This window comes from Carcharhinus amblyrhynchos, chromosome 17 (genome assembly GCF_965287045.1).
Source record: "Carcharhinus amblyrhynchos chromosome 17, sCarAmb.v2.hapA, whole genome shotgun sequence".
In the NCBI taxonomy this organism is placed as follows: Eukaryota; Metazoa; Chordata; class Chondrichthyes; order Carcharhiniformes; family Carcharhinidae; genus Carcharhinus; species Carcharhinus amblyrhynchos.
The window spans coordinates 13,533,512-13,557,416 of NC_137340.1; the positions used below are offsets into that span (position 1 = coordinate 13,533,512).

Genomic DNA, 23,905 nt, shown 5'->3' on the forward strand with positions numbered 1-23,905 from the left:
CTTTTTCCCCAGGGTGGAAAAGCCAATTACGAGGGAGCACAGGTTTAAGATGCAAAGGGCAAGGTTTAAAGGAGATGTACGAGGCAGATCTTTTACACAGAGTGGTGGGTGCCTAGAACTCATTGCCAGGGGAGATGGTGAAGCAAGCGTCGTGACAAGTACATGAATAGGATGGGAATAGAGGGATATGGTCCCTGGAAGGGCAGGGGGTTTTAGTCAAGTCGGGCAGCATGGTCGGTGCAGGCTTGGAGAGCCAAAGGGTCTGTTCCTGTGCTGTAATTTTCTTTGTTCTTTGTTATTTTCAAGGCTGAGATTGATAGGTTTTTAATCAGTAGGGGAATTAAAGGTTATGGAGATAAGACAGGAGAAATAACTTAGTGAGTGTTCAATCAGCCATGATCTTATTAAATGGTAGAGCAGATTTGAAGGCTTAATGGGCTACTCCTGTGCCTCTTACTTATGGTCTTGGTTAAGAAGGGGAAAATGGAGTACACGAGAAAGCTTTTGGGAAACATATGACTGGAAAAGATTCTACGGGTGTGTGAAGAGAAAAAGATTGGTGAAGGTCCTTTACAGTCAAAAACAAGATTTATAGTGGGGAAAAAAGAAATGGCTGACCAACTAAATATGTATTTGATCTGTCTTCACAAAGGAGGGCACAAATAACATGGCAGCAATGCTTGGGGGACAAAAGTGAGTCAAACAGTCCAAACCACTATGCAATTCTGTATTAATTCATCTCTGAAAATCTTATCATCACAATGTTCTGCTAGCCTGAATGAATCCATGCATTCACTCTACTTTCCTCTTTTTAGATTTTGCATGATCAAAGTTTAATATTTTTCCGTACTTAAGTATGAAACATATGACTGGGGGAATCCATCATGTGAGCCTGAAATCCCATCAACTCTCTTTCTCACCATTATACCATCTGCAATAATTCTTATTGCGTAGTGTAAAGTACTGACCTGACACATTTGTTCCTTCTTGTGCCAACCTGAAGCTGTTCTGTGTCTGTACCTCTCAGTGGCTGTACCACTTCCAAGGCTGTTGAGAGCCTTTAGCACTTCAGAACAATTCTGGCAGTGGTAATGTAGACTCTATGCTCATCCTAAACTCTGGATCTGTTGCTGCTTTAATAGTTTGGTTTGTAGATTATTATCTGTGCTTGCTTCTATCCAGGCTATATCTCAAGTGCACACCACAATGCTCTGAATTCTCAGATGAGCCTTCAATCAATTTTCTTCTCATCTTTTCTCCAAGGATCGATAGATCAGTCACGTCTGCAGACTTTATTTGGTGTTTTTCTTCGTATTTTACTTATTGCCCGCTGCCACCATGACTTGTATTGTGTTCAGTGACTAGAGGGGGATTTTTAGGATTTGCCTGTTCCCCTGAGAAAGCTCCTTAACACCAGGTGGTAAAAACATGTTTATTTATTTACACGTTTCTGCACTGCTTAATAACTCCACAGGAGTTTGTTCTTCTGTTTCCCTCAAGATCAGAGTTACCCAATTATGTGACACTTTTAAAGTTTCACATTCATTTATTAACATCACAATTCAGCTTACGTTAACACTGCAATGAAGTTAATGCGAAAATCCCCTAGTCGTCACACGCCGGTGTCTGTTCAAGTACGTTGCGGGAGAATTTATACACCTAACCAGCATTTCGGATTGTGGGAAGAAACCGTGCACCCAGAGGAAACCCATGCAGACATGAGGAGAATGTGCAAACTCACACAGACAGCAATTACATCAGAATCAGGTGTTTCTGATAACCCTTCACTTTACAGGTTTGGCAAAGAGTGGGGGTTTGAAGTCCGTGAGATTAATGACATATCAGGAAGTCATTGCCAAATAACTCTGGAGCTATTGATGAGAAAGCTAATCGCTGAGTCACAACAGAGAAAGTGCAATGCGATTTATAAACTTTCCAAGTATACCGAGTATGAGTGAGGAGAGAATGGGGCAGACCATGTCAACTCTGAGAGACATCAGGCACAATCTTACAGGCCAACCACACCATAGCCTTGCAGCCACGAGGTCAGAGAATTTGGCGCCCAGCCAAATCTCCATTCACTGCAGTGGGATGGGAAAATCCCACCAACATGAACGGTGAAAATATTCCAGCCATGATGTCACTGGGCATTGCAGACGCTGTTGTTCTGATCCACATCAAAGTGCTCTCCATTGAAGCAAATACAATGTGTGTGTTCAAAAGGCAATGGCCATCAGGTAAGTCACTCCAGCACAGTTGTTCATCTCCTTTTGGCACCTTTGGCTCTGTTCAGGAAAAGTATCGAACCATTGACTCATACAGCAGAAGAAAGGAACCGAATGTGCAGCAATTCAGCACCCATTCCAGCCACACAGAGAATGATCAGAATAGGGATAATTGACAATGGTTCCTTTCACAACACATTGTATCATAGATCGCCCAATTGCAACCATGTGGATACCAAAAATGGTATTGACAAAGTGGGAGACAAAATCCTACTGCCAATCAAAAGGCAGAAGTATAAATCATTGATTGCTGGTCATAGGTGCCAGGTCCACACAGGATAGCCAGATTCGAGTCCAACAATAGGATTCTTATTGAAGATACAGGGAACCCGACAGGGATACGCATCAAGGTGTCTGTCCCCACCAGCCTGACAATGCTTTAATGCAGCGTAACAACTGTCTCATGCAGGTCATGATGTGGAGACGCCATCGTTGGACTGGGGTAAACACAATAAGACGTCTCACAACACCAGATTAAAGTCCAACAGGTAATCAAGTCTTAAAGGTACATGCAATGTGGGTGGAGAGAGCGTTAAGCACAAGTTAAAGAGATGTGTACTGTCCCCAGACGGGACAGTTAGTGAGATTCATGCAGGACAAGCGTGGCTTTGATTGCAGACACGGACATTCCAGGATCGGTTCAATTATATCAGCTGTACATCAGTATATAAAAATCACTTGCGTCATGCAATAAAAAAACGAGGCAGGTGACTATGGAAGAGGCAGGGTTGTAAACAAAATAAACATTGAGCTGTAAACATTTATCTATCACTATTACCTGGCTGATGTTTGGAATTGTTAGATCTGTATCAAACAAGTTTAGCATCAGACTTGAATAAATACAAACAATGGTGTATATTTTCATTCCTTTTGTGGTTAACAATTTGTCCTTGACTTTCATTTCATCGGTTTAGTTTCGATTCCCAATCCGAAAATGATCACGTGCAGTTTATGACAAATAAATAATACACCCAACACTCAATCTCGGACAATTCACCATTACGAGTAGAGTTGTAACTGGAACAGGAATTCGACCCATTCCCCATCTGATCAACATTATGAGGTAAAGATCGTCGGAATTGTTTTAGTATTGACACCGATGTGTAGACAACTGAACACGGAGCTTGTTTTGAGGAAGAAACTTGCATAGTTTTCAAAGCAGTTAAAATGCAAAGAACTGGAATTATTTATCCACAGTGAGAGGGTGTGTCGCTAATCGAGATTGTGATTGTAAGAAAACATTCTGCAATATGTAGATCTTTTTAAAATGTATATTGGTTAATAACTAAAATTGAATATATTTCTAATCAGACGTCGTTAAACATCCAAATTTAAGTTTTGCAATCACATCCAGTAAGTGTCCTCAAGGTATAGGTAGACTTTCCCAGGCTGATTTTGTTCTTTGTTCTTTGACTTTCAAGAAGGAAGGTTCTGTTTCCAAGTAATTTAGGGTGGTTTACAAAGTAATGATTCTCAGCACTTACATATATGTACAACACAAACTGAAGCAATCCGAATCCAAAATCAAAGCGAGAGAGTACAGCCTGAACTGGAATGGAAAGGAGGGAACGGAGTTTGGAATGTAACAGCAGAGTTGCAGCTAAAAGTGGGTAAGAGAAGGAAAGGTACTTGCTTAAATGGAGACTGAGGGGGTGAGTTTGATCTCGAACTCTCCCTCTGTGGGAATGACTGCACGCGTTCAAAGTCCAGAGAGCGCGATTTGCGCCAGTGAGTTTCCAAGTTCCTATCTTCCCGACCACTCACTCTGGAGTGGCGTGAAGCGTGTCGTGAGACTGTGGAAAGCTCATTTTAATACATTAGCGTGTCATTAGTGAGCACCCTCTCCGGGACTTCCCCCTCACTAGATAGTCAGCGGGCACTCGCACAATATCATGGGGGTTTCTACCAGTTGTAAAGGTAAATATAGCCCCCAGGGGAGAGTGATATCGAACATAGAACAGTACAGGCCCTTCAGCCCTCAATGTTGTGTCGCTGTGTCTGAACCCAAGATCAAGTTATCCCACTCCCCATCATTCTGGTTTGCTCCACGTGCCTATCCAATAACCCCTTGAAAGTTCCTAAAGTGTCCGACTCCACTATCAGTCAGTGGAGACAGTACATTCCATACCCCAACCACTCTCTGAGTAAAGAATCCATCTCGGACATCCCTCCTATATCTCCCACCATGTACCTTATAGTTATGCCCCCTAGTAACAGCTACATCCACCCGAGGAAGTAGTCTCTGAACATCCACTCTTATCTATCCCCTTCATCACCTTATAACCTCAATTAAGTCACCTCTCATCCTCCTCCGCTCTAATGAGAAAATCCCCAGCTCCCTCAACCTTTCCTCATAAGACCTACCCTCCAAACCAGGCAGCATCCTGGTAAATCTCCTCTGCACTCTCTCCAATGCTTCCACATCCTCCTGATAGTGATATGGTCTGACAATGTCCCCAGCACTGCCCCTTGGCACAGTTTGGCGGGTGATGGTGCCGATGAGGGGGTGAGAAGGGGACAATGTTTGGGAACAGGGTTAGAGAAATGCTGACCCTGATCAGGGGAGGCAAGAGGGGCCCCGACAACCCCTTGGTGGGAGGGTTTTGCTGGCATGTTGAGACCCTGCCCCTATCTGAAGACGTGAACCTTGCCCTCTTAATTTTTTTTGGCATTGTCTCATAAGCTTGGACAGAAAACGGGGCGGATTCTCTGGAGAGAAACAGGCTGGTTTTCTCACCAGAAATAATACTCTGCTATTTTATGGTAAGATTTTTCTCTGAGTGTGAGGGAGATGAAAGCTCACATTAACTGGGGATAAAGGCCGGTGCAGTAGTTTGAACTGAACGCAGAAAGCCACCATGAACGGGGTGAGGGGGTCAGAACGACAGCGAGGATTGAGGGGGAGAGGGGAGAAGAGCAGCAACGTGAAGAAGAGGCAGCTGGAGTCGGGAATGAGCTGGGATGTCCAGGGAATGGAGTGGGATTTGAACAGGAAGAAAGCAAGAAAGAAGTTGTATTGATGCAACATCTTCCCACAGGAATGTCCCAAAGTGTTTCACAATCGGTGAATTATTTTAAAATGCAGTTTGTGGGGGAAGGCACAATTGCCTCTCCCTCCCCTATTCTCTCCCCCAGCTACTTACCCCCACTCCAATCAACCAGTATAAAATGACAGCCCACCGTCTCCATAGCTTGTGGTGCTTTTACTCGATCCTGCTGCATTCAGCGATTCTTTCCTCTTTCTCTTATTCAAGATTACTTTCCACTTTATTCCATTAACCCAGAGATCATAAAATCTTAGGCTCCCTACAGTGCAGAAGGAGGCCATTTGGCCCAATGAGTCTACACCGACCACAATCGCACCGTCCCTGTTCCTGCAACCCCACATCTTTACCCTGCTAATCCCCCTGACAATAGGAGCAATTTAGCATGGCCAGTCAACCTAACCCGCACATCTTTGGACCGTGGAAGGAAACCAGAGCACCTGGAGAAAACCCACGCAGACACTGGGAGAACGTGCAAACTCCACACAGGCAGTGGAGAAATGCTGTACAACACATTTGCGCCTTTTAAATGTGGCCATCAGTAGTGACCTCTGATCCCCACCCTCTCCCATCCCCCCTCCCTTCTACGGTACTGTAAGTTAAGGTAAGGTAACAACTTTGGGATTTAGATCCAGCGACAATGGAACAACAACAGTTACAAATTGATTTGTGACTTGGTGGGCATCTTCTGGGTCTTGGTTGTTCCCATGGACTGTTGCCTTACTCCATTTAGGTGGTAGAGGTCACAGAGCTGGAAGGAGCCTTGGTGAGTGCAGTGCATCTTGTCGATATTACACACTGCTGCCGCTCTGTGTGCTGGGGCTTTGGGGGAACTGAATGTTTCTCATTTTGAATGGGGTTCGGGATGTGGGTTGCAGGTTCGGGTGTTGCAATCAAACGGGCATAGTTTTGATCTTCCAGAGTATTGTTGGAGCTACATTGATCCAAGTGAGTTGGGGGGAGTATTGTAAGGAAATTTGTACTCAGTATGTAAGCAGGTTTGTACTCAGAGAATTTGTACTGAATAATTGTACCTAAACTGGATATGAAGTATGGAATCACAGATAGTATTAGAGTGTCTTCCTTGAAGTAGAATTAGGATGGGTAAGTAGAATTGGGATGGGTAATCAAGTATAGTTGATAAGTAAGTAACCTAATATAATCAAGTGTAGCAAATGTGATCAAAGCAGGAGACCCCGAGAAGCAGTATAGCAGTTACTTATTAGCAAATGCAAACAGCAGTCACTTGGGGAGACAATGGGTACTATACAGCTGTCCAGCTTAATATATGATCGTAACAAGCAGGAAAGAATAAAGTGAGCATGTTTTTCTTCACATTTGGCCTAAGTCAGCTAAACCACTGTTGTTGTACAAGCAGAGTCGTAAAGATAAGGGCAAAGGATGTAACTACCATGGTTTCGAGAGGAAAAGAGATGTAACAATGGGTGACCAATCTCAAGCAAGGTAAATAAGGGGTCAGTACAGAAACAATGGTGGCTAAACGAGGTCGCATTGTAAAGACAAGATAAGAATCTTGAGATATGGAGCTGAAATGTGCATAAAAAGACTGTAAGCCGAGGGCTCTGTGGAGTGTTCCGGACCTCCCGGCTGTATTTCTCTTGTACTGGGAAATAAAGTCTATTGCTTGGAAGATTACAACTCAGACTCTCTGTTTTAATCGGGTTAAATAAGTTGTCGTCTTGGGGAACCACGACAAAATTGGCGCTGCGAGCAGGGTGCTGTGGGAGACCGCCCGGAAACTAGCATCGGGAAGGAGTAGTGGAGACAGTGGTCCGACTGGGGCTGGACATCCCAAAGCCGGCATTCTGACAGCAAGGTGAGCAGACTTATATTGCATGTAAATCCTTGTTGTCGGAAAAAGGGATCTCGAGGCTCAGCGCACCCGGCTCTCTGCTGGTCCTGGATCTCCCCAACCCAAAGAACATCCTGCAAAGGTAAAACTAAATTGGGGAAAACATTTTGAGAGACTGAGTCTGATCTGAAGGGTAGAGTTTTGCATGCAAAGCGCGCTGCGAATACTGTGTTGTCTGTGAATGGGTAAAAAGTGCGACGCAAAAAGAACCGAACGCTAATAGATGCAACTAGGTTAAGTCAAGCGGTTTGGAGCGGGATTCCAGGTTACGACTTGCCCAAGGAGAGTAAGTGTAGGAAGGCCTGCCAGTCCGAACCTACCCAGGACCTCGGGGAAAAGACGTCACCCGAGAGGGAGAGAGATCTGTGAGAGATTGCTCTCTTACCTAATACGGTAGTTAAAACTAAGGGGAGGTTATGTGATGAGGGAGCAGAAAGAGTAGAGAGAAGTATGTCAATGGAACTGGGAACCCTGACATAGGCTTTTACTGAGGTGCGGGGTGAACGCTAATAGCAGTTATGTATTTGGAATTGTGCATGACTATATGACTGTTTGAGAGAGAAGGGGATTTGTCATGACATGAGACACCCATCAAATTTATTAGAGGCCAGTGAGCTCCCACCAGTAAAGGGTTAAAAAAGAGACAAGCAGGCTGACTCTGTATGGTACAGAGAGAGAGAGAGAGAGAGAGAGAGTGGAACTGTGTAATTGAGACCCTCAGGTGATGTAATAGGTATAGCCAATCAAAGTGAGTTGCTTTAAGTTTACTAAATTATGCAGGGATCGGACAGAGATTTGAATTCTGCCAAGTGGGAAAGGTGGCATTACATTGCATCTTAAAGTTGTAAGGAGAGTTAACCATTTAGGCACACAGTAGATTTGATTTTGTACTTGCCTGTGTTGGTTACAAAGGCAGAGCTGTAGAAATAATTAAACATGTAGATTGCACATTAGAATGCTTTCAGTATTTCTTCGTGCATCTGTGTTCCAAGTGATGTTTTGTTTTATTGTACCAGAATTGTAAGAAGGTGCAAGGGTCTTGATTTAGTGAGGATATTTAAAGGTGATAAAAATAAATCTTATTTTGGATTTTCTGAATCAGGCTTTAGTTAATTAAACTGCTGTACTTTGACTCACAATTAGTCTCAGAGGTATCTTTACCTACAAGAATTGGTGCTGCAACCTGGGATCTGTTTACGGGTCCGGTTGAATGGCCACAACCGGAGCTCCGGAATAGATTACCGAATTTAAGGGAGTGAATCAAAGTACAGTAGGTGCTCATCTGTGATGAAAGAGTGTGAGAGTGTGTGAGAGGTCTGAGCTGAGCACGTGCAAATAAGGAGGTGTCTGTCTTTACACCCAGCCTTAGACCAGTTGTTAAGAGGGGTAGCCCCCTATGCGAAGCTCAGAAGTTTGAAGTGAGTGTAAAGGCTAGAAAAGGATGCCTGGGATGTGATGTTCAGATGAGAGTAAGAAAGAATCTGTCTGAGAGATCGCCGGAGTAAAGAAAGATAGTGCCGGGGCAGGGGGCTACGGGGAAGTGGATATCGGAACCCCGGTTAGAGCTACAAATACTGGCAGGGGAATCACAGGGGAAAAGTGAACGGGGGACCGAGCCTGGAAAAACAGTACATCGAGTGATAATAACTATAATACCAAACTCTGACGAATTAAGCAATAAAGATCACGGCAGCGAGACGAGAGTACAAATAATGGCAAACAAAGCTAAAACACCAGTGGAAATACTAGGGGACAAGTTCCCAGCCCTCAGAGGGGATATAGCACATATCTCTAAAAAGTGGGCTAAAAGAACAAGTAAGACAAATACACAGTGGCCGGAGGAAGGCACATGGTGCATAGAGAGGTGTGAGGATCAGAAGGGAATGATAGAGAACTATAAAATCAAGGATAGATCGAGCAAAAGAAGGGAGAAGCGAGAAAAGGAGTTAGAGATATTGGCGTTGTTCGAAGAAGAAGGGAGAGAGAGAAGAAGGGCATGGGGGAGGGGTAGGATGCTAATGCCAGTCCAGACTCAGGAGAAGAAGGAACTGGAGGACCCAAACGTAGCCCCACCCCCATACCTGGAAGGGTCAAATCCCGTAGGACTGTACCCAGTTATATCAGGCACAATGAATTTTGAGGGAGAGTTTGACGTGAAGCAAATGACAAAAGAACAGTGGGCACAGAAGGAGGAAGAAAGGAGACAAGGTATTGAGAAAGAGACTAAGAGGATGGAAGAAAACCTGGATGGGTTAATTCAAAGGAGGAGGCAGTTAGAGGCAGAAGTGAACGTGGTAGATTTTTTGAATGGGCAAAAAAGATAACAGAAGGAGAAGGAGACAAGAGGCACGAAAGAGAAGGGACTGGGGCCAGGAAAGAATGCGAGCAGAAAATGGGAGAGGATCTCCACGAATGTGAAAGTGAGATACCACAAGAAAAGATAGAAGGAAAGAGAGTCCGAGGGAGGAAAGAGGAAAAAGAGACAGAAAGCAGCACAGAGGAAAAATGCTGGGAAGTACAAAGAGGGGGTGACAGACGAAAGTTTGGGAAAGCCTGGACATGGAAGCACCCAGAGAGAGAAAGAATAGAGGAAGGGATGGAAGGAGGGACAGAAGAAAGTAGTGAAGAGGAGGAGAGACAGTCAGTGTTAGGGGGACGAAGAAAATCAATGCGGAAAAGACACCAACCTGTAAAATATCCAGCAGTGGATCGAAGGGAGAAAGGGGTGTTCCCGGTGATTCTGAAGGGTGGCAGACTGCAGTATATCCCTTGGTCAGGTCAGGATTTGCCTAACTTGATTAACGAATTACCCAATATTTTGGACGGAGCTGGAAGGTGGATTGGACAGCTGGAGGCTGGAATGATGGGAAAGAGGATGGCGCTGGGTGACATCAAAGCTCTCCTGACAAAAGTGCTGGGAATGGACCAAATGGCTGAAGTAATGAGACGTGCTGGCATCCCGACTGCAGCCTATGACCCGGATGTGGATGGGACACTAATGGATCCATACCGCCACGACATTTGGCAAGCACTAAGGGATATGTACCCCAATCGGATGGATATAAAAACTCTGAGAGGGGAACCGTTGGGTGAGGAAGAGAATGCGGCCGTGTACATAGAAAACCAATTAAGAAGGTGGAGAAGGGACACGGAGAGGGACATTCTAACAGACCCGCTGACCAACTCCATGTTCCGAGCCGCAATCCTAGAAGGCCTGCCGACTTCAGCTAAGGCAAGACTGGAAGAAGTGGTGGGCCTGGATTCGAAAAACTACCGAGAGTTTGTGGACTATGTTGCCCATGCAGTGGAGAGACACCGCAGGGAGGAAAAAATGCAGACAAACAGTTGAAGGAGATACAACGCAAACTCCTGCAAGCCCAGCTGGAAGAAATTAAAAGTAAGGAAAAGCTGAAAGTGAAAGAAGACCCCACACTCAAGAAAATAGCACTGATGGTGGTGAACCAAAAGACAGAGGAAATACCTGCACCGATGCTAGGGAGAAACGGAGATGGAGGCCAGCCCATCATAACCTACAACATTTCTGCCTTCCCGCTGTCCATGAACCCAGGAGGCTATGGCTTAAATTATCAAAACCCTTATGCTCCACAAAATCAGACTGACTGGAATAGAAATGGGAAAGGACAAGGAGGTGGTAGGCCACCCTATCAGAATCAGAGAGGACAGGGACAGGGAAATCAGCAGCTTCTAAGGCAGGGACTGCCGCCTGGCCCTCCAGGCGTATGCTGGGGGTGCGGGGAAGCAGGACATATAAAAAGAAATTGCCCACAGAACTCTTACAGGCAGGGAGAAAACCAGCAGCAGATAGGCCAGCAAATGGCGCAAATGCCGTTGAATAACACCCCTGTACTGCAGGGACCTGTGAATTTTCAGAGCTCCCTATAGGGGGGCCCTGAGAACCCTGAAATGGCAGGACAGTACGTACAAATAACAGATACAGCAGATCAGGAACCCATAATTAGTGTTAGAGTAGGAGGGGTTGAGGTCCCCATGATGATAGACACCGGCGCCACGTGTACGTGCATACAAACAAAATATGCGAATCACCTACCATTATCAAACCAGTTTGTGAAAACTGTGGGGTTCTCGGGGAAAGTAACGTTAACTCAGATGACAACGCCGGTACCTGTCACCATTGGAAGCAAAACTACTCATGTACCTATATTAGTGTGTGATAGAACGCCATTAAATTTATTAGGAAGAGATGCAATCCTAGGTTTAGGACTAAAATTAGAATGTACAGAACAAGGAATTGATTTGATGGGAGTGTATTTACTCGGAGTACCAGGAAAGGAAGGGGTTAATGTGTACTGGTTGGGAGACATAGAGGAGCAAGTTAAAAAACCAGGTATGGGAAGTTTGGGGGGAGCTGATAGATACTTGGGTTCCACAGGCCGAATGGCCAAGGACAGAACTACACAGCACAATGATATTTGATGAAGAACAGAAACCCGAGATACAGGAGAAATGGGAAAAGGAGGCGGGATGTGAAGAATTAAAAGCTAAACTAAAATGGGATAAAGATGCTTCAGACGCATTTGAGAATATAAAGAAAGAAATGGCACAGGCACCAGCATTGGCTTTACCAACCTATGACAAACCTTTTGACTTATTTGTGAGTAACAGAGAAGCAGGGTTTGCTACAGCAGTGTTAATGCAGGAGAATTGCAAGGGCAGACGAAGGCAGGTTGTAGCATATTACAGCACCAAGCTAGACGACGTAGCAATGGGGTATCCTCCTTGCTATCAAGGTCTGGCAGCAGCTTGGTGGGCATACGAAAAGGTAGCCACAGTCACAATGGGGTATGGAATTGGCTGGACAATATGTTAGGAAGATGGGGGGCCTGGTTTGCTAAAGCTGGAGTTGTGACAGCCATGACAATAACCATCCTGGGATTAATATTTTGCTGTTTTTTACCTGTCCTGAGATCTCTCCTTGCTAGATTGGCAGTGCGACAAATGGTGACACAAGTGACAAGCAACCCACGTTTGGGAGGGACAACTAAGGAATGGGGAAACATTGAACTGTCCCCGCTGGATGAATTCACAATGACCCTGGTTGAAATTGAAACCTGTCAGTTTGCGAAATAGCTGCACTAGTGGAGGATCGTTCTACAACCTCACCGATGCCTACGGAGACCAAGAGACTTAGTCTGTACACAGGAATCAGTCTTTTTCCCTTCCCTAGACAAGGGTGGGAAGGTTTTTGGCTGATGACTGTTAGGAGCAGGCAATCTGGGGGAGCAAACTAAAAATCAGGACTTTTGCTAGACAAGCCATGATAAGACTAGAATGGGGACATTGATCCCTGACCAAAGTACTTGGCTCCCCCACGTTGCCTACAAGTGTGATTAAATATGTGCATGTGAACAGGGTCAAACAAGGGGGACTATCTGAGCTGGCCTTGGTAATTGGGATGAGACTAGGGGATAGTCTCAAAGGGGGGATATGTAAGGAAATTTGTACTCAGTATGTAAGCAGGTTTGTACTCAGAGAATTTGTACTGAATAATTGTACCTAAACTGGATATGAAGTATGGAATCACAGATAGTATTAGAGTGTCTTCCTTGAAGTAGAATTAGGATGGGTAAGTAGAATTGGGATGGGTAATCAAGTATAGTTGATAAGTAAGTAACCTAATATAATCAAGTGTAGCAAATGTGATCAAAGCAGGAGACCCCGAGAAGCAGTATAGCAGTTACTTATTAGCAAATGCAAATAGCAGTCACTTGGGGAGACAATGGGTACTATACAGCTGTCCAGCTTAATATATGATCGTAACAAGCAGGAAAGAATAAAGTGAGCATGTTTTTCTTCACATTTGGCCTAAGTCAGCTAAACCACTGTTGTTGTACAAGCAGAGTCGTAAAGATAAGGGCAAAGGATGTAACTACCATGGTTTCGAGAGGAAAAGAGATGTAACAATGGGTGACCAATCTCAAGCAAGGTAAATAAGGGGTCAGTACAGAAACAATGGTGGCTAAACGAGGTCGCATTGTAAAGACAAGATAAGAATCTTGAGATATGGAGCTGAAATGTGCATAAAAAGACTGTAAGCCGAGGGCTCTGTGGAGTGTTCCGGACCTCCCGGCTGTATTTCTCTTGTACTGGGAAATAAAGTCTATTGCTTGGAAGATTACAACTCAGACTCTCTGTTTTAATCGGGTTAAATAAGTTGTCGTCTTGGGGAACCACGACAGTATCCCGTCATAATCCCGACCAGCGTCTTGTAAATGGACAGGCTTTAGGGAATCACAGAATTCCGATCCTCTCACTTGCTTTTGTAATCAAAATGACCTGGACTTTAGCGGCACTGTATTGGTCTCCTCCACACCTCCCTCCCTCCCCCACCCCACACCCCCCACCCCAGGCACCCCTTCTCCCCTTTGTAGAAAAAGTTGTTTGGAGAAGTTTTTAAAAGGCTATTACACTGGATGTTGCCTCAATGTGAAAACTGGACGTCCGATCTTTGAAGAGTTGCCAGCTCATTTGTCTTCCAGAATGGAGCGAGTCCAGGATATTTTACTAGGGAGTGAACAGGTATGCTGGGGAGGGGTGGGAGGCAATCAGCTTTTGGGAGTTAGTCAGAGAATTGTTAGCTTCTTGTGGGCATGCCCCTGAGGCATTTAGGGCACCCTCCAGCATCCCACCCCTGACAGGAGGTACTCAACCCTCTTCCTGTTTTTTTTACCCATAGCTGCTAATAAAGCAGGCTTCCCACTTTCATCTCCATTCTAATGCTCAGTGCAGTCTGGCAGTGGAGGCAAAGTAAGTCCCATTAATGGTCACTTAGGGTCCTCTAAAGGCCTTTAGGCAGGTGGCCTAGTGGGGGCCTTACCACCCATTTGTATTATGGAGAACAGTTTGGGGTGGGCAAAGTGGTGCTGGGCTAGCCAGCCTCCTGTCATATGTGCAATACCCACAAAAGCATGTCTGGTGGGCTATGGGTGCATCAAATTGCCCCAGTATTTATTTGGCTGGTGCAGTTAGCTTTCCGGTCAATGCAATCTGATGATTAGAGTCCGTTGGAGATGGTCATTGCTTGGCACCCGTGTGGCATGAATATTATTTGCCACCTGTCAGCCCAAACCCAAATGTTAGCTGGTTCATGGACACAGATTGTTTCACAAACTGAGGAGTTGGAAATATAACCAAGCACTGTGCAATAATCAGCAAAAATCCCACTTGTGACTTTTGTGATGGAAGGAAGGTGATTGATGAAACAGATGAATGTGTTTTGGGGCCCAGGACGCCACCATGAGGAGATGACACAACTCAAACTGAGAATTCTCACTGGGGAGAGCGACCTTGATCAAAATTCAACTCTTCAGAGCGCATGGATAGAAATTCCGACTGAAAGCCCATGTGTTCTGAAGCAGATTTGTTGAACGAATAACGAGCAACACCTATCAAAAAATTGTGTTGGCGTTCAACAGTGTAAATTGCAATCTAAATAACGAGTTAGAAATTTTTAACTTTTCAATTTTCCACAAATTGAATATTTTGTTTCAATAAAAATGATTTTTTAAAAAAGATGCATCAGTATCGATTAAACTAATGATTAATATTCATCATAAGGAAATATTGGATTTCTTACCCTTTATACCAGAAGTAGTGTCATTCCAGAAAAATTAGTAAGAGATCATTCAATCTCAGCAAATCTACCAGTGAAATGTTCACAAATTCCAATCTGGAATAAAAATCAATGAAGTTCTACTGATATTCCTTCCCAGATCATGGCATGGTGGCACAGTGGCTAGCACTGCTGCCTCAGTATCAGGGACCCAGGTTCGATTCCCAGCTTGGGTCACTGAGTTTGCACATTCTCCCCATGTCTGCTTGGGTTTCCTCCGGGCACTCCGGCTTCCTCCTACAGTCCAAAGATGTGCAGGTTAGGTGGATTGGCCGTGTTAAATTGACCCTGAGTGTCAGTGGGACTAGCTAGGGGAAATGTATGGGGATAGGGTCGGGGTGGGATTGTGGTCAGTGCAGACTCGATGGACTGAATGGCCTCCCTCTGCTCTGTAGGTCAATTTATTGTGAATTATGCTGAAATTATTTTTAATCCCCATTTGTCATATAAACTAAATTAATGTCATGAAATGTACCAAGTTACATCTCATTTAAACAGACCCTGCCGTTTGCCAAATCGAATATTATTCAGAAGGCAAAGGCAATAGAGCTCAGGGTTACAGTACACAGTGAATAAAGGCTGGCAAGAAAATATCTGATTTGTGTACGAAGTGGCCCAAGTTTTCTGCGAACATTTAAGATTATCCACCCAAGGTAACAATGGGTCACTGTCTGTGTGGAGTTTGCACGTTCTCCTCGTGTCTGCGTGGGTTTCCTCCAGGTACTCCGGTTTCCTCCTACAGTCCAAAGATGTGCGGATTAGGTTGATTGGCCAAGCCAAGAAATTGCCCCTTAGTGTCCAGGGATGCATAGGTTAGAGGGATTAGTGGGTATAATATGTAGGGATAGGGGGTAGAGCCTGGGTGGGATTGTGTTCGGTGCAGACTCGGTGGGCCGAAGGGCCTCCTTCTGCACTGTAGGGTTCTATGGTTCTATGGATAGAGAAAAAATAGTGATAATAAAGCATCTTGGCCTGAATCTCTCCCCTGTCTGAGAGCAACCATTCTCCACCACCCAACACAAAAACCCAACCGCCCCCTCACCCTTAACTGCAAAACAGGCTTCCTGGTCTTTAGCCATCAACAAGCAGCTCCCTATCTGACTGGGGTTGAAAGGATTTGTGTTTTAGAATTAGCATTCACAATGTAGTGAGCGTGCTCCTATTGCAGAGTAGGATGCAAGAATAGCAGGGAGATGCACTGGGCAAATGCAACAGGCATTGTTGTTCATATCATTGTGAGTGGAAGGGATTGTGGAGCAACTGAGCAGTGACTAACAGGCCAGGATCTAATACAACAGCCACCATCAATGGATCATGAGTAAGCAAAAGTTGGTTTTTTCTCCCCTTACAGTAACAGGCAGGAGGATTTGGTGAAAGTGAAGCTCGATTGGCTTCAATGTCACTTCACCTGGGCGCCACAGAAAGAAAACATTGACTTGGACGATATGAAGCAAAGATTAGAAGATTCAATACAGCTCAATGTGAAATATCAAGCCACATCTTATAACCAACTCGCTTTTGTAAACTGTCTGCAAGGAAACTGTGAGGAGGCGATTCAAAACTTACAGGAAGCTGAAAAGATTCTGAGGGAGAATCATGAAGATGAATTTGAAAAAAGAATCATTGTCACCTATGGAAACCGTGCCTGGGTCAATTATCACATGGGACAACTGACAGAGGCTCAGTCCTACCTCGACAAACTGGAGAGGATCTGTCAACAATTCCCTGATGCCTCTCGGTATACAGCAATGATACCTGAAGTGTACGGGGAGAAGGGTTGGGCTCTGCTGAGCTCTACTGCTCGATATTATGAAGACGCAATGGAGTGTTTTATAAAGGCTCTGAAGGAAGATCCAGATAACACAGAATACATTGTTGGATACGCGACTGTTCTGTTTCGTCTGGAATGGTTTTCTGGTACCCCAGAGAGTCATGGGCCCAGTGAAGCAATGAAGCAGTTGAGACGTGTGCTGGAGCTTGATCCAGATCACACTGAAGCCATGGTGCTGCTGGCTCTAAAACTACAACAGTTCAATCAGAAGGAAGAAGCACTGAAATTCATTGAAGAAGCATTGCAGAAATCCCCTGACCTTCCATATGTGCTTCGTTATGCAGCAAAGTTCTACAGAACAAAAGGAGATGTGGAAAAAGCTGTGGAACTGTTGAAGAAAGGATTAGAAATTACCCCAAACTCTACTTTCTTACACCATCAAATAGGTGCGTGTTACAGAACCAAATTGTATAAACTGATGAATTCTTCAGGCAGCAAAGGAACTCGCAATGATGCTCCTCAACAAAGAGCTGAACTGATCGAACTATGCAAGTTTCATTTTCAAAAAGCTTCTGAAAAGCGACCATTAACATCTATCAAACCGCGCCTGGATTTAGCAGGAATCTGCTCATTAAATAAAGAATATCACAAAGCAAAGGAGATCTACAACCATCTCCTGACACTGGAGGGTATACGTCCAGAGAATAAGCAGGCAATATGTTTACAGGCTGGGTTATTTGAACTCAATCACATTAGATCAGAATCGAACGCCATTGACCATTTTCTGGAAGGAATGAAAGTCAATTATAACTCAACTGAACAGAAAAGGTGTCGAGAAAACCTGGAGGCAATAGCAGCAAGACGCCTTCGCCAGAATCCGAGAGACAGTGAGGCCCTTCGAGTTCATGGATTCCTGCGCCAATTGGGTGGAGAAAGGCTGTAGACTGAGAGTTGTTTGAAAAGCATTTTGATCCTGATAATGAAGATTATGTAAGTGCTGTTTGTGAATTGCGCCTTAGAGGCCGACGACAAGTGTACCAACTAAAGCTAAACCTAGTTTGGGAAGTGCACTGAAGGCCCTGACTTATAAACAGGTTTAGGTAGCTACATTTTCATTTATATTTTAATGGCTCCTTCGTTCCAATGAGTATTTGTTCATGTGTTTAACTTTCAAATAATCATTTATTGTAATTATTAAAAATCCCTCTGTTTCATTCAGGTGCATTAACCATATCGGTCAACTAAACAAATAGCATTTATTTCCTAACCCATCGAGCTTTTACTGAGTGTGAAAAGGACCATATTACCTAAGAATTTGGGGAATTCAAGACAATTGATCTTATTGGACAGGTCACAATAATTCTTTATGAATTACACAAACTTGTTTAAAGCAGTAAGAAAATTAACATGGGCCTGATTTTAACTCCAGGTGGATTTTGGGTGAGGGGATTTGGAAACTGGCTGATTTCTGTAGATTCTGGGCCCGGGGATCAGGACAGAGTTGGCAGCGCAGTCGGAGCCCAACGATGTCACTGGAGGTCAGTTCGTGTATGCTAATGAGGACCCCGCCCACTTTGGGTGAGCAGTTTAACCCAGTTTCCAGCAGGGTGGGTCAATTTAAAATCATCTCCATCCAATTCTAATGTAACCTAGAGAACTGGGAGATAGTTATAAACTGATGCCAAATATAGATGGTGAACATCATGTCTGCAAGCACTCCACCATACCAGCTGAGGAGACAGGGAAAGCAGATAACCCTACAACAGAGTCCTCCATTAACATGCTTACAGCTCAGGAACAACTTAACAATAAGCTTTCTGATACATTAGACTCTACGGATTGAGGATCTGGCACCCAGCCAGTGCCCTTTGCATTCCCTTATGCTCCAGCCACTCTACCCATTGTGGCAAGTTACAGATCCGCTTGATAAAGGCCCTGATTGCACTGTCTTCAATCCTGCATTTTTAGAGTCTATTGGCAAGATTTGGGGAGCCTGATTAATCAGTTCACTTCAGGAGGCTTTACATGGTCTAAACAACAACTTGTTGACATTTATCTTCTTCCTGAGGTGTTCTTGGCAATAAACCAGCCTAGAGTCTGGGTTGCCACCTCACTTAGATTGAATGCGCCTACATTTTTTATTTGCAGTGGAGTCGTAGGGTGGGATTTTCCGGCAGCACTCACTCCAAGGCCAAAGATTCCCGCCCCAGGTCAACGGACCTTCACACGGTCCACCCCCACCCGCTACCATTTCCAGGGCGGGTGGGAGAGGAAAATTCTGCCCATAGTCATACAGCACAGAAAAAATGCCCTTTGGCCCATCTAATCTGCATCGCCAATGACTAAAGGTGCGCTAATCACATTCTCCTGCACTTGTCCAATGTTCTTGAATGTTATATTTTGTGAGCTAATACAAACATTTTTTTAAAAGTTGTAAGCTTCCCGGCCTCCATTACCTGCCCAGACAGTGCATTCCAGATCCCCACCACCCTCTGAGTGAAGATGATTTTCTCAAATCCCCTCTGAATCTCCTTACCCTTTGGGTAAGGGTGGTCAGAAAGGAAGGGAAGGCAGAGGCAGTCAGTCAGAGAAAGATGGAGCGAGAGCTGTAAAGAGAAAGATGTATATAGCACAGAGGAGAGAGAGGCAGCGACAGAGGCAGAGAAGAGGAGAGCTGGGAAGAGAGCAATATGCTGAGAGCTGTTTCTGATGTTGTCACTGAAGTTGCTGAAATCTCTTCAATTGTTCAAGTTAAGTTTTCTTCTCATAATTACTGCTAATTACTGTTAATTGATACTTTGCATTTTATCTTTCTGACTTGTTACCTTCATAATCGTTAATAAAGTTTCTGAATTCATAATTTAAAGTGTTTGTCTTTCCAAATGGCTAAGCCTCTAGAACCTTATATAAATTTACATTTGGAGGGGTTATTGCAAACAAGTGAACCCCATAAATCTTAGTTCATATACCTAAACAACATATACAGGAGGTATTCTTTCTTCTTTTTATCTGTAGGAATTAGTAGCCGTACCTGTTGGTCAGCAGAGAACACAGTACGCTAAAGCAGCAGTGTTACGGTGTGCTTTAGAACAAGCAGACCCTATTAAAAGCCAAGTTAATTTGTACTGATGGTGACCATTGCAACGGGAGTTGCAACCAGGATTGGGTGTCCTGGGAACAGGCAGGTTTTACTAATCACAGAGGAAACATGGATCACTTTGAGAAGGCATTCTCCATCAGCAGACAGAGGCGATTGTCAGGTGATTCATGTACCAGGACATACCACAGGTTCAGCCACCCAAGGACAACAGTCTTATACACAGTCAGGTGAAAAGCATGGTCTGCACGCCAATTCCTTGGGAGGGATCCGCCACAGTTAGTGTGATAATTAGGGTAGCAAATCAGGACAGAGAACTTATGATTGGGGGAGTGGGGGATTGGGGGGCGCGTGGGAGGGGTTGACAACATGACAACACAGCCATTTGATTCATTCACACATCTCTCAAGGTAAATGCATACTGCCGCAATGTAGCGATGATAGCTCTCCCCTTGATTGGAATGGAGGCATCTTGCTAAACTCTCTGCTCAAGACTTAAGTTAAATGCTAATTTAAATATCGATGGATAGCTCAAATCTCTTCCTGTAACATTAAAAAGGTCTGTAATCTCTATTAGAAGCAAGAATATACTTGCCTTTACTAGAACTGTTGATGTTGCAATTAAATTTCCATGAAAAGTTAATTGCATCTTTGGTTATTTAATAAACCTGCATTTCATTTAGAAATTGGACTGTTTCATACAGTCTTATGTATCTAAATCTGGAAACCCACTTCCATACACTCTTTAATGGAGTGGTACATTGCGACAGAAAGATGTCCGCACTCTTAAAATATCCAGGTTATAATCTAGCTAAAACTTGTATTGTATCCCTAAGTAACGAAAGAGATCATAAACCGCTGAAATAAAACCTTACTCCATTGCTCATTTCATAAAAAGCCTTGTTGAATGAAAGGATGGTTACTACAGGTCCCATGAATCGCAAGTTGGCTGTAGTTACCAGAAATTACAGGTCCCTCAACTTTGTGGAATCACACACCTCTCATTGTGAGGACATATCACATTTAACAAAAGCAGGAATCAACATACAACCTCGCTGCCCATCCTGGACAATAACAAAGGGAAAGCTCTGAAGCTCTTTATACATCTTTAGGTATTTTGCTAAAAGTCTCATTTATCTCCTCAACTGAGCAATGGAATTTGACTGGGTCTTATTTACTTGGGCATTGTGCTCTGTCAACTGCATCACCCATTATGTGAATAATGTTTGGTTATCCACAGTTTCTTCATCCATCGGGAATCAACAATTCCCACCTCAAATAGTGGAGGGCCTCCCTTTAAAAATATGACTGGGGATGTCAGGAACACAGAATGGGGGGATGGGACATCGAACTGAACAGCCGGACAGTCTTCACTGATGTAATGCTCGGAGACTCCCTCAACTGTTGCTGTATATGTACTGCACCAGTGCTACCCAAACCAATGCTGCCCATGGCTGTATCCTAGCAAATGGAATCCTATTCAAAAGTATGTTCCCCATTCCCAATTTCATGGGAACAATATGGCAAAGGTTGACTCTATACCACAAACATTTCTCATTTTAGGCACAAGGCGGCCAAAGATAGCCTTGCTTCTCTTGTCCTTGTTCCACACTTTGGCCCATATAATTTAACTCTGTTTTGGCAAGTTCACTTTTGTCACATTTATGATCAAATTGGCTCTTTCCACTGATCAAGCAATGCAAATGTTGCTCCCAAGTTTAGCCGAACACAACAAATGAAGACGATATACCACACAGAGGCACAATCCTTCAAATGCCTTACTTGTCAATCATTGCAAAGTTGCTGGTACATTTTCCAAGGACAGGATTTTGCATTGATAGGACCGTAACATCTGAGTTCCACAGATTCGAGGGGTACCACAAAATGACACACTGGAGTATCCCACTTGGAACTTCCCAGAAAAGCATTGCATGGCAATTGACCAGAAGCGTTAACTACCTCTGGGTAATTGTCCTGCACTGGGAACCATCTAAAAATAGTCATAAACTTTAGATGGCTTTGTGAGAAGTACACTAATAGTTACCAAGTAAGATTTAAAACCTCCGGGAAACAATTCTAAACACCCAGACCAATAGTCATTGGTTTCTCCTGCCCACCCAACCCTCACCCCAATCCCAGAACCCAACATGACTTTCCCCTTTGTCCCCTATATGTATTCCTCATACCCCAACACTGCCTCAGTGGCCTGCACGATAGCCCCACACATCACTTGGACCTGGTATCCGATCACCCTGGCAGACCTGGCCTGACACCCCAGACTCCCGCCTCCCCCACCACCCCCGACAGCCTGACGTGAACACATCCCAACCCATGACCCATATTCTGAAATTTTTCTCCCGTTCATGCCAGTGGGATCTCATGTTCCTGCCGCTGGCACACTCCTGCCAAGCATTTCCCAAAGATGGTAGGTGGGGGAGGTGCGTTCAGTGGGAAACCCTGTTGACAATGGCAGCCAATAATTGGTGCCCGGTTGCCCACATATCCACATTATTTCTTAAGTAAGGCACAAGGATGAATAGGGCTGAGCCTCCATTTTCTCATGGCATCTGACCCACCCATTTCCCCTCATCCGCCCCACCGTATGGCAAGAATGGTCCCCACTCCCGGACCTGAGCTATACTTATCTGTGAGCTCAGGGTCCTCCCTGCTTGAGTGCTGGACAGGCTGAGGAGAAATGGCTGCCTAATCACTCACCTCTGATATCCTCCTTGGAGGCGAAGGTGCCAGGTTCACACTCATGTAGAGCTGTTGTAAATGGCACTGGTGCGATGTTACGTTGGCGCCAGCTGATTGTTCGGAGCGGGCTCAATATCCAGCTCGATTGCTCTACGCAATGTTAAAATGAAGTTCACAAAGTTCCACAGTGTGTTCTGTCTACGGGACTACTGCAACATTGCGAATCTCGCCAGCAAGAATCAAGCTTTTCAAAACTCTCTGGATTTTGAGCATGCGCCACTGTTCCCGCACAGAAAGAGAGCCTGAGCTCAAGATTCCACCCATTGTTCTTCAGAATATCTCTGGTGCAAAAGCAATTCCAAAAGCGAACCTGTTAAAAAAATATTGAGGGGATGATGTTACAGAAATGGTTAAGAGTCTGCGTTCATTCTCTGAAGGAACTGCCTAAAGCTACTATTTGCATCTAAATTGACACAAACTGTACTTTTTGTAAAGTTGACAAGACTTCCACCCACTGATGCCAAAGGGAGGTTCTCAAGCTCCCCTGATATTATTTTTTATTGAGACAAGTCTTTGATCTTAATCGAATTGTTAAGCTTCCATCCTGTGACCATTCCAGAAAACCACTTTGTTGGCATAGTTACTGGGCATTTAAATGGTCATTGGATAAACATATGGATGATATTGGAATCGTGTAGGTTAGATGGCTTTAGATTGGCTTCACAGGTCGGCGCAACATCGAGGGCCGAAGGACCTGTACTGCGCTGTAATGTTCTATGTTCTATGGAGAGTTAATCCCTATGGTTTTCGAAAATCCTAGGGTCCTGGAACTGTGCCAATGGATTGGAAAGCTGCCAATGTGGTATCACTCTTCAAAAAAGGAAAAGAAGTGAAATGCAGGAAACTACAGGCCAGTTAGTCTCATTTCAGTTATTGGAAAAATATTAGAAATAATATATGTACAATGAATAGCAATGCATTTGGAAAGTTGTAGTCTAGTCAAGCAGAGACGGTATGATTTCATGGAGGGAAATCATGTCTGACAAATTTAGTAGAGTTCTTTGAGGAGGTAACAACCAGTGTAGATAGAGGGGAACCAGTTGATGTTGTATATTTGGATTTTCATTTGATAAGGTGCCACAAAAAAAGGATCCTACACAAGATAGAAGCTCATGCTATTGGAGGCAATACTCTGGCATGGATAAAGGATTGGCTAAATAACAGGGAACAGTCAGTAATGGTAAGAGGATCTTTCTCAGGTTGGAGGGCAGTAACCAGTGGAGTACCATAATGATCAGTGCCGGGACCACAGCTCTTCACAGTCCACGTTCATGATTTGGAGAAAGGAACATAATATACTGTTGCCAAATTTGCCAATGATACAAAGGTGGGTGAGAAGGCAGATTGTAAGGAGGATATAAATATTTTACGGAAAGATATTGACAGGTTATGAGAGAGGACAGAAAATTGGCAAATGGAATTCAATG

At 44.2% G+C, this 23,905-nt stretch overlaps 1 protein-coding gene across 1 annotated transcript in view; it reads left to right on the forward strand.

The window, feature by feature from the left end:
* Positions 1 to 2,707: 2,707 nt before the first annotated feature.
* Positions 2,708 to 23,905, forward strand: part of LOC145354184 (interferon-induced protein with tetratricopeptide repeats 5-like) — a 41,259-nt gene continuing 20,061 nt past the window's right edge. The window contains exons 1-3 of the mRNA XM_080205257.1: positions 2,708 to 2,773; positions 3,200 to 3,348; positions 16,205 to 17,452. Of these exons, the coding sequence (XP_080061383.1) occupies positions 3,344 to 3,348; positions 16,205 to 17,452 (1,253 nt within the window). The 5' untranslated portion in view covers positions 2,708 to 2,773; positions 3,200 to 3,343. The remainder of the gene's footprint in view (positions 2,774 to 3,199; positions 3,349 to 16,204; positions 17,453 to 23,905) is intronic.